The sequence below is a fragment of the Schistocerca serialis genome, chromosome 5 (genome assembly GCF_023864345.2).
Source record: "Schistocerca serialis cubense isolate TAMUIC-IGC-003099 chromosome 5, iqSchSeri2.2, whole genome shotgun sequence".
Lineage (NCBI taxonomy): Eukaryota > Metazoa > Arthropoda > Insecta > Orthoptera > Acrididae > Schistocerca > Schistocerca serialis.
Genome location: NC_064642.1, coordinates 559,950,149 through 559,961,233, shown reverse-complemented (window position 1 = coordinate 559,961,233; position 11,085 = coordinate 559,950,149). Strand labels below are relative to the sequence as shown.

General features: G+C 43.0%; 1 protein-coding gene across 1 annotated transcript in view; it reads right to left on the bottom strand.

The window, feature by feature from the left end:
• Positions 1–787: 787 nt before the first annotated feature.
• LOC126480850 (uncharacterized) overlaps positions 788–11,085 on the bottom strand; it is a gene marked incomplete at its 5' end in the record, with an annotated part of 52,670 nt that continues 42,372 nt past the window's right edge. The window contains 3 exons of the mRNA XM_050104212.1: positions 788–1,264; positions 1,361–1,597; positions 3,017–3,266. Coding sequence (XP_049960169.1) covers positions 1,200–1,264; positions 1,361–1,597; positions 3,017–3,266 — 552 coding nt within the window. The remainder of the gene's footprint in view (positions 1,265–1,360; positions 1,598–3,016; positions 3,267–11,085) is intronic.

Here is an 11,085-nt window from a genome sequence, read left to right as displayed (position 1 = left end):
GATTGGGAAGGTTCAAAACAAAGATCAGGTCACTCTGACTTCAGAATGAGGAGGACTCACCTGTTGCAAGGAAACTGTCAGCACTTGGGGAAAGGTAGGGCACTACATCTGCAACATTCTGACAGTTAACAAGTGACTCGCATTTATCTGGTGATTGCAGTAATACAGGCAAAGGGAGAATGAAATGGTTGGATTGTAAACTGAATTCTGTTCCCTCGATTATGGAACACATATTTTTGTCATTATGAATTACTTATACATATAGGAGCTTTATCGGCCATACATTTACATAACAGTTGGTGGTTCACCAGTTTTGTGGGTAGGAAAAACTTGAGCTGACTGCTGTTTCAAACTTTTCTTTTATACCAATACATCTGAACTGAAATATCATTGCCATCAATATACAATGTAGTGTATGAGAACAATATAATTAACTGGCAACATTAAAGAAACGTCTGCCAATATCTTCCTATATTTTACATCTTAAAACTCTGGTCCCTGGTTTATTTTTCTGAACATTCCCCACTGAACAGAGGACAATGAAACAGGTGTTGCTTGCATTTTCAGCATTATTACCATATTGTGTGAATTCAGCTTTTCACAAAACATATGAACAATCAGATGATGATATAAAAGACAAGGCATATTAATGTGATTCATTGTAGTAGATTGTCCTCCCTTCACCCGTATGGGGCCATTTTAGGCATTTAAACCTGCAGTACAAAAGACCGCAGTAAGGACAATAGCTGCATCAGATTCCATTCCTTAATCTTCAACAACTCTGCAGTAAATATCCAATTCTATATTTATTTTAAATATTTGAAGCTTGTTTATACTGGAATCGTGTAACATTTGTTCCAAACAAAAATGTATCAAAATTATGTTATATCGGGTGTAACAATCAGAAGATGATGCTACTCAAGTTCCAAAATATTTAGTAAGAGCTTCTTACAAAATATCATTGCAGTGAACAGTTTCATTGATTAATGGCACTTAACAGGTATCATTACCTGCCTCTCAGTAAGGAACATCACTGCATAAATTAACAATATTATAATTATGTAACTATGAACTTCATTTTGTTACATTCTATACAACAGTGCCACAACTCTGAAGAATAACTATTCAGTAAAAACATGTACATGAATTTAGCTTTCATATTAAAATATTATACAAAAATATTTTTTGTTATTTGTCACTTAGTTTGCAGAAAACGTTCCTTCCCATATTTCATCTCTCTGTTTTGCTGCTAACCGTTTCTTCTCTGTAACAAGAAAAAGAATCTTCATGTTAGCATTATCTATAATATATGTGTGTTTACATTATATAAATTTCAAGATACAGCACTCATATTCATTACCTCTGGCCTCCCTTAGAAGTCGTCTTTCAGCTTCACGCTCTTCTCTTGTAACATTTACTTTGACACCCAAGGCTCCAGTAACCAGACGTCGAGCCAGTGCAGCACACGTTTCTGGCCTTACTTTGTAAGGCTGAAGGAATTCTGCTGATCGCCGTGCCTTCATTCGTGATTCATGGCTTGCCTCTCTCAGCGGACGAGTTTTAACAAAGGGATGTTCTGCTGCCAAAACTTCAGCAGCTGTGAAAATTACAGCAAACTTAAAAGAGTAACGGAACACAGGGCGATCACTAAAAAGTGACATTACAAAGGTAGAATAAAGAAACAACTTTAAAGACATAACTGCCTTTTTCACTTCAAATAAAGAAAAAAATAATTAGTTTAATTCTTGCAAGTGATACTGTGTATCCAAAGGACATAAAAGTTCTTGTCCTCAGACAGATTAACATTGTTTGAAACAATGATTAAAATGAAAGTTGATCTGTGATAAGTATTTCATTTTAAAGGGTTTAACCTTAAATGTAATGTAATAGTAGCGTCCACTGTCAGCTCAGTTTGGAACGGGCAGTGGTGGAAATTTCCAACAAGGACAACCTAGACAATACATACTGGGCGGTTTTCTCAAACTTTCACTACCAGAGCCGGTGTAGATAGTAAACTATTAACCAGACAGGTAGCATACTTTATAGAAATGAGGTTCAGACTGTGCACTGCAGGATTTGCATTGTTAGTAGTGTTTGTGTATCAGTGTGCATTACAACTGCAGATAATCAACAAGGAACTGGATAAGGTGAAGAGGGCTTTCCTTGCAAAACTGCTGTATCAAAACAACAGCGATAGTACTGCTGCTCTTCATGAGTATCATGCATTGAAGGAATACATATTGGTTCTCTTTCTGCAATGAGGTTGAAGAACATGATTAGGAAGTTTGAATTAACCGGCAATTTAGGAATTGCTCCTGGGATGGGGGTTCCCAATAGCCAATTGTGTCACAAATTGTTGAAGAAGTTTCTGTTGCCACTGCTGAGAGTGCTGGATGCAATGTGTGATCTTCAGGCAGTGCATGAGCTATTTCATGACAGCTGAACATTCCATGGACCACCACTTAAAATCAAAAGTGCCGCAAACAACTGTGGAAGACCAATGACCTCAGCAGTTTAAAGCTGTGATTTGATCTGTGAGGCATGTTCAATTAACCATTGTAGATTTTCAGTAATGAGACAATCCATGTCATTTTCCTAACTGGCACTATTTTGCAAGTAGTAAAACTGGTGAGGTCATTTGGACAGGCACTCTATCATACAATCCCATAACAGTGTAGCTATTGTTGACTCAAAAACATTATATATCAGAATATTCTGTTGGCTGCTGACAAATTCCCCCCCCCCCCCCCCCTCAAAAAAATCTTAACCACTGGTATAGACAGACATCAACACTGTAAATATGGTACCCAAAGACATGTCAATGAGATGTTAGTAATATTATTATTTTCTATGTTTTGAAATTTTAGGTCGACAGGTTTTGAACATCAGTAAATTAATAACGAAATTGAGACAGGGCAAAATATCAAGATGGTGGGCATTTTTTATACATATAGCATTTTGATAGAAATTTTAATCAAGGGGCAAACCTTAGTGGTAGCCAATTGCCACTACTTACCAACAAGTGAGCTGCTAAAAATTCCTAGTGCATGTGTATTATCCACCCATTTAATTTCAAAGCCACCATTTTTATAAGGAGAAAATATGGTGACCAGATCTTCCGTTTTAAATGCTGCTGGAAAATTATATATTTCAACAACATGAGAAAATTCATCACCAGGATCAAGAATAATTTCTGGCTTATTTTGGTAACCATTGTAATCAGACTTGGGCTTCTCAATTTTCACTGAGCCAACAGCATTTGTTATCTGTGGATCAAAAACAAAAGTAAGTATGTCACTTTTGTCAGAAAATTTAGAATTGTTAGTTTATAACTAGGCATTGTAAAAATAGTCAAAGAAACTGAAAATACAACAAATACAGCACTAAAAACACTACTCTTAACACGTCTTACCTAATGTTATACCCCTTAGAAAATGCTCTAAACATGTGAGGAGGCTTAAATTCATATAATGATAAAGTGTTTGAGCTTCTTACATGGTGAACATAAGGGTCAAAATTACTAAAAAAGAAGTATAAAATAAAGTTTGTAGAAGTGCGCGTACGAGTGTGCAGGAGGGGCGGGGGCTTGGAGTTAACCGCGCTCAACGGCTAGGTTATCAGCAGGGGAGTGAAACTCTTATGTGGGACTGCCCATAACATGATGTTTGTTTGCTGCCGGGCCACTTTGAGTGCTACAAGTTTATCAGTCAGTCATCTTGCTTTCCTATTTTCCTCCACGTTTGTTCTTGTTTCGTAGTTAATAGAACTGGTTTCATCACATTGTACTTCTGATTACAACTTCTTGCGTGTATTGCTCTCTTTTTGAACTGCTTTGTAAATATGTCACTCATATACACTCCTGGAAATGGAAAAAAGAACACATTGACACCGGTGTGTCAGACCCACCATACTTGCTCCGGACACTGTGAGAGGGCTTTACAAGCAATGATCACACGCACGGCACAGCGGACACACCAGGAACCGCGGTGTTGGCCGTCGAATGGCGCTAGCTGCGCAGCATTTGTGCACCGCCGCCGTCAGTGTCAGCCAGTTTGCCGTGGCATACGGAGCTCCATCGCAGTCTTTAACACTGGTAGCATGCCGCGATAGCGTGGACGTGAACCGTATGTGCAGTTGACGGACTTTGAGCGAGGGCGTATAGTGGGCATGCGGGAGGCCAGGTGGACGTACCGCCGAATTGCTCAACACGTGGGGCGTGAGGTCTCCACAGTACATCGATGTTGTCGCCAGTGGTCGGCGGAAGGTGCACGTGCCCGTCGACCTGGGACCGGACCGCAGCGACGCACGGATGCACGCCAAGACCGTAGGATCCTACGCAGTGCCGTAGGGGACCGCACCGCCACTTCCCAGCAAATTAGGGACACTGTTGCTCCTGGGGCATCGTCTCCATGAAGCTGGGCTACGGTCCCGCACACCGTTAGGCCGTCTTCCGCTCACGCCCCAACATCGTGCAGCCCGCCTCCAGTGGTGTCGCGACAGGCGTGAATGGAGGGACGAATGGAGACGTGTCGTCTTCAGCGATGAGAGTCGCTTCTGCCTTAGTGCCAATGATGGTCGTATGCGTGTTTGGTGCCGTGCAGGTGAGCGCCACAATCAGGACTGCATACGACCGAGGCACACAGGGCCAACACCCGGCATCATGGTGTGGGGAGCGATCTCCTACACTGGCCGTACACCACTGGTGATCGTCGAGGGGACACTGAATAGTGCACGGTACATCCAAACCGTCATCGAACCCATCGTTCTACCAATCCTAGACCGGCAAGGGAACTTGCTGTTTCAACAGGACAATGCACGTCCGCATGTATCCCGTGCCACCCAACGTGCTCTAGAAGGTGTAAGTCAACTACCCTGGCCAGCAAGATCTCCGGATCTGTCCCCCATTGAGCATGTTTGGGACTGGATGAAGCGTCGTCTCACGCGGTCTGCACGTCCAGCACGAACGCCAGGTGGAAATGGCATGGCAAGCCGTTCCACAGGACTACATCGAGCATCTCTACGATCGTCTCCATGGGAGAATAGCAGCCTGCATTGCTGCGAAAGGTGGATATACACTGTACTAGTGCCGACATTGTGCATGCTCTGTTGCCTGTGTCTATGTGCCTGTGGTTCTGTCAGTGTGATCATGTGATGTATCTGACCCCAGGAATGTGTCAATAAAGTTTCCCCTTCCTGGGACAATGAATTCACGGTGTTCTTATTTCAATTTCCAGGAGTGTACTAATTGTGTTCTGCTTGCATTCGTAATATTGGGCATGGGAAATGATTCCATATAAAACAGAAGCTGCTTTTGTTGCATTGTGTTCTGTGGACTTCTGTGTATTTGTTACTGCTTACATGCCTGTGTGTGAACTGCTTAATTTAAATGCACTGTAAGTACACTGATTTTGTTCTTCTTTAATTCTGTTTGCATCTACTTTCCATACTTTCTCCCAATTAATGGAAAACTCCACGTTAGCAGGTTTTGTCAGTATTGGTATTTAACTTTATTACATCCTGTCTTAGGTGCCAATAATTTTACATGTTATTAACATATACTATAACAGTACATTTTAAAAGAAGTCAATGAAAATTTCGGTGGGGACCGTTAAATGTGAGAGTACAAAAACTGGATGAGAAGAGATGTAACATAGAATATGAGTAATACACTTACAATGCAATTAAATTGAGCAGCTTAGATACAGATTTGTTAACAGTAACAAATAGACCCGAGTCCACAGAATACCATGAGACAAAACCAGCTTCTGTTTAGTGTGGAACAAAAACAAATATGGAATCATTTATCCCACCCAATATTGTGGATGTGAGCACAAATTAAGCAGAATATGGAGCAAAATATCTACAATGCAATTCAAAGAGTGCAATACACACAAGGAGCTTGTAATTAGGAGCATTATTTCGACTTGATAACAGGCACAGGGTCAAAATTTCAATATTAGGTTTTACAGCTTAACACACTTTCCCACTAGACTCGCCCATTGAAGCATACATGAAAAATATTATCATCTAGTACTCTTATGACACAGCCCAAGAATATAGATAGTTGTGCCTTATTTTCCTGAATTTGGTGTCTACTGCCAACCCACTTTGAGCACTGTCAGTCGCTGTTTCCTTACCCTAACATGGGTCTTGCAGTGCTATTATTCTGAAGTCCTATGGTCGTCAGCACCCTTACACATATTAAAGGAAATGAATGTAGATAAAATAACTGACACAGTTGTCACACAGTGCGGAGGAAACCTATACAACACCACTCATTCACTCAGGCCCACCTCACTCGCATCAATCCACACACTCAGTCTCTCTCACAAGTTACAAGAAAACAGAGATAGGAGAAAGGGACTATATATGGAATTAAAACATAAGTAAAATGACAGAGGAGCTAAAAGTGAGACACAGGGAAATGTGACCAGTTGACCACTTATGAAAAACATGGATGAGCCTGTCATCCAGTTAATACATTAAGAACATCTCAAAATTTTAGGAAACAAGTTGGACATATCATAAAATCTTAAAACTTTAACCAAATTCATTTGAATATCACTTAAAATAGATGTCAGACCTGTCAGCAAATCTGCCACTGCCTTCAGGTCTGAAAATAAAACACAGTGTAATAAAATGTGATCGGTAGTCATAAGCACCACTGGAGGGTCCTTTCCCCGAACAAGAAGCCACATGTCATAGGGCTGTGGCCTAGGGGAAAAGAAGTGGAGGACCTCGTCCTGTCTGCATGGCTGGAAGAAGGCACACCATAGCCGCATTGTGGACTTTACTAGATGGAGCTTATTGTCTGCACTTCCAGCCATACATCTTCCCATCGATGCACGACTCTACGTCAACAATGAGACAATAGCCTGCAGGGGGATGGTACACGGAACTAAGTGAAGATCACAACACGCCTCTTTGGCTGCTACATCCACCCTTTCATTCCCCACAAAATCCATGTTTCCTGGCACCCAGGAGAAAGACACCTCCTTCCCCAGCCTTTGTAAGTGGAGAAGGGCATCATGAATATCCCGGACTACTACGTCGGCTGCATACCAGCAGTGCAGAGACTCAAGGGCATTCAGGGAGTTTGAACAGATGAAGAATTTAGCAGGCATGGCACAACTCATCTGCTCCAGTGCCCTCAGGATTGTAGATAATCTGGCATTGATTACACTGAACTCTGGAGGCAACCGCGAGGACACAACTGGGGAAACAACAGAGCTGTCAATGGAATCCATTTTTAGACACAGCCACATAGCTCTAGTGATAATTTGAAATGTCAAAATATCACACTTTCTCTCCTGTACAGCATGAAATTTAAAATTACTCTGGGTGACAATCAGTTAAAACTCCAGATTTGAACCTGTACGTGCCTGACACCAAGAGACTTCAACACAAGTCGCACGTCGCCCAAATAGCCTCACTGCCCATGGAAGACTGGTAAGGAGGTGCTCCATAGCTGGATGAGCAATGGTGTAATTGCTGGTGAACTGGGAGTGGAGAGCAATGCACACGTATGACACAAAATGGGGAATTGCCGTTGGATGGTAAGAGGCGGTTCATCAGCCTCAGCACAGAGACTGGGTACGGGGTTGGGCCTTTAAGCACCCATGGACAGCCTGATCCATTCATGGTGAATAGCGTCAATTATTTTCAGGTAAGGCAGCCTTGCTGACCTGTACACAGTGCACACACAATTCAGTCGCAATCAGTTCAGTCGCAATCACACAAATACCCTACAAAACTGGAACAGATTTGTCCTGTCCACTCCCCAAGCTCTGTGGCTAAGACACTTCAAAATGTCCAGTGTCCTCTGGCCCCTTGCCTTCAGGTGTTGACAGTTTGGAATCAAAATTGAGGTCCAAAAACCACAGAGCATCATTAAAAAAGAAGAATGGCGTTCTACAACACAATTCCAGTAAATTAAAAATACAATGAGAGAGTGATTGAAATGAGCATGCAAGCATGCACGCACACACACACACACACACACACACACACACACACACACACACACACACACACACACAATTTCTTTGCAGAAATGTAAAACCAGTCTTTGCAGCCCACTCCTCCAACCTCTTTAGTACAAGCTATGACTGATGAGTTGCTGCTCTGAGGAACACCATCCACCTGCTAAAAACTATTCAATAACAAGTCACCAACTTGGTACCGAAAAGAGCGCTTTGATAAAGACCAAATGAAAATGGGGCGATGGCCACGGAAGACCTGCTGGTGTCGCTGCCATAGAATATTGTGTCTCCAAGTAGTGTCATATGCCTTAGTGATGTCAAAGAATATACACATACAATTGTGTTTACGTAAGAAAGGCGGCAGCATAGCTGCCCCCACCAGCACAGTCAGGTTGTCAACAGTGGATCAACATCCCATGAATCCACACTGAGACCATCTTAGGAGCTCCTTGGTCTACAACATCCAGACCAAAGAATGCATAACTATTCACTCCAAGGCCTTTACTACACAGTTTGTTAAGGCAACGCTGCAGTAGCCACTGGGACACATTTGTTCCTTTCCTGCTGTATCGGATTTGGTCATGACCAGGCACAATATCACAAGCCACAGACAGTGCTGACTCTTGCTCCCACAAGGAGAATGGGCAGTTGTAGAACTTCGAGCTGTTGGACTTGGAAGTCCAATTCACCCCGTTCCATGGTGGCATGGTAACAACAGAACAATGGATCCTGGCTGGCAGTGACAGCACTGATCACACACTTTTACTTGATCCCTGAGCAGAAGGTGTTGGGAGCGGAAGCTTGCGATTAGCTCATTGCACATTGGCTGCTGGGATGAGCCTGTCTTCTTTTACCAGATCCAGGAGCTTATAGCATATAAAAGAAATGAATGGATAATGGATTAATGTGCCACAGAAATGATATGATAATTTGTGGCAAGGGGCTGGAACAACCAGGTACAGCCTCTTCACTTAGATTTGTAAATAAATTTTACAATCATTACACAAAACACAACAGACAGTGCTACACTATTAATAATTTTACTATGGCTACTTATTGTTGAAGGTGCACAATACTGTTGGGTAGCTAAAGTTGGCAATGAGCATAAATATTAGAATTCCACCGATCATAGAGAGGATAAGTTAAAGTGTGTGACCTGCAGTCATTGCAAAATGCTCTGCTGTCTGGGCGATGTCTCCAGGAGTTTTTTGGAGACACCAGTTTCAACAACGCCACTATAGGTAACCATCTGCCTACATCGGAAATCCTCCAGACAGCTTCCCATGCTGTAGTTGTCGAGCAGTACAGTTGATGGAGTCCAGGAGAAATTGTCATGACCTTTTCTTGTTCTCCTTGAGGACGCATCAAGCGTTGGCCCTGCTAAGTGAAAGTCTGAGAGGTTTTCTGATGTTGGGCAGCACTTAAAACAGTCGCACCCACACGTCTGACTCTGATTGCTGAACGGCACTCTTCAGTCCACCAAAGGACAGACAGTCATGACATGTCAGCAGCCTGGTGTACCACTCGCGTGATGTGGTCCACCCAATCTTGGATGCTGTCAAAGTTCAAATACAGACAGCTGGTTGAACACAGTCCAGTTGGCTCTTCTGATCATCCATCATGGCTGTATACTTTCAGGGAGAGCTTCATCCAGCAGGTGAAGTGGTCAATGGAACGAAAGTCATATGTGACTTCCCACTGAGTCCACAAAGGCTAGAGAGCTAAAAGAGAAGTTGATGGCTGAGGATGACCCAGTAGCACAGAAATGGGTGGGAGTTGTTGAGGATGTCATGAGGCTCTCCAAAACCTGACCCCTGGGGCAAGTACAGGTCGAACCCCACAATATATTATGGCCACTGAAGTTTTCCAGTAGCAGAAACTGTCAGGTAAGATCCACGAGAGCCTCAGAGTCTATTAAATCTTGCGTAGGTAAGAACAGTGCTCAAGCAAGCAGTGATCCTCTGATACACATGAATTTCAATTGCAACTGCTTGTCGGTCTGTAACCAGGAGGAGAATAGCGGAGTAGTGTGCGTTATCTACTAACACAGTGACTCTTCCCCTAGCCCTATCCCAGTTGGGTCATTCTTGCAATGGAAGGTACAGTCCTGTAGTACCAGATGCTTTAAAATGTATTTCCACAAGCACAGAAGCACAGGGGGTGCTCTTGTGCTAGGAGTTTCAATTCTTCCACATGGCGTGAACCCATTGATGTTCCATTATAGTATGGGAGCCATTTATCACAGGGGTAGCACTTTCACCCCATCTTTCTGATGGAGGGGTGGAGAGGGGGGGGGGAGGAGCCCACAGTGGGTGGAGGTTTGGTCTCAGGGCAAGATGAGTGCCCCAGGCCGACATCAAGGTCCATCAGAACTGAAGAGTAATCACGAGAGATTCAGAGCAACATCGACATAGTCAGACTGCTCACTTCCCACCACTGTCAGTGGCAGATTCTTTGACTCTGACTTCATTTTTTTGCTTGGGAATGCTTGAGAGAGACAACTACTGAAGTGGTGGTATTGGCAACATTGCATTGCAACATCGACCTTCTGATGTTCTGAGGGGAGGTACGGGTTTCTAAGTAACAGCTGCAACACAAGTTTATTGATAAACACAGGTACTAGTGCTGACACTAGTTGCCTATATTTGTGTAGCAACATTGGTGTTCAGAATTGGCTGTTTAAGAACAGAAGCAAAGTAGTAAACGTGGGGGGCAGCATGGCCTTGTACACCTTTAGGCCTCATCATACGGCATGTACTTTGTTCTTGTACCTTCTGTTCTTCAAGATATACGCTGCAATCCCTACACCAGACAGGGTGATCCCTGGAGTAGTTCACACACTTCAAAGGATATGGACAAGCGACTCCTTCATGGTTGTCTTACCACATTTGATGCAAACACGTGGCTTCTCCTTTACACCCAAGAGTACTATGCCCAAAGCACGCACTGGGTACAGGACAAACTGCCACACGCCTGCGAAACCTGCCTTGATGTGCTCTGGAAGTTTTATGCTGTTAAAAGTGAGTATGACTTAACCCTGATAGCCATCTACCCTTTTCATTACATTTTGGGTCAACAATGGCTTCTTGGGCCCATTCAGGTT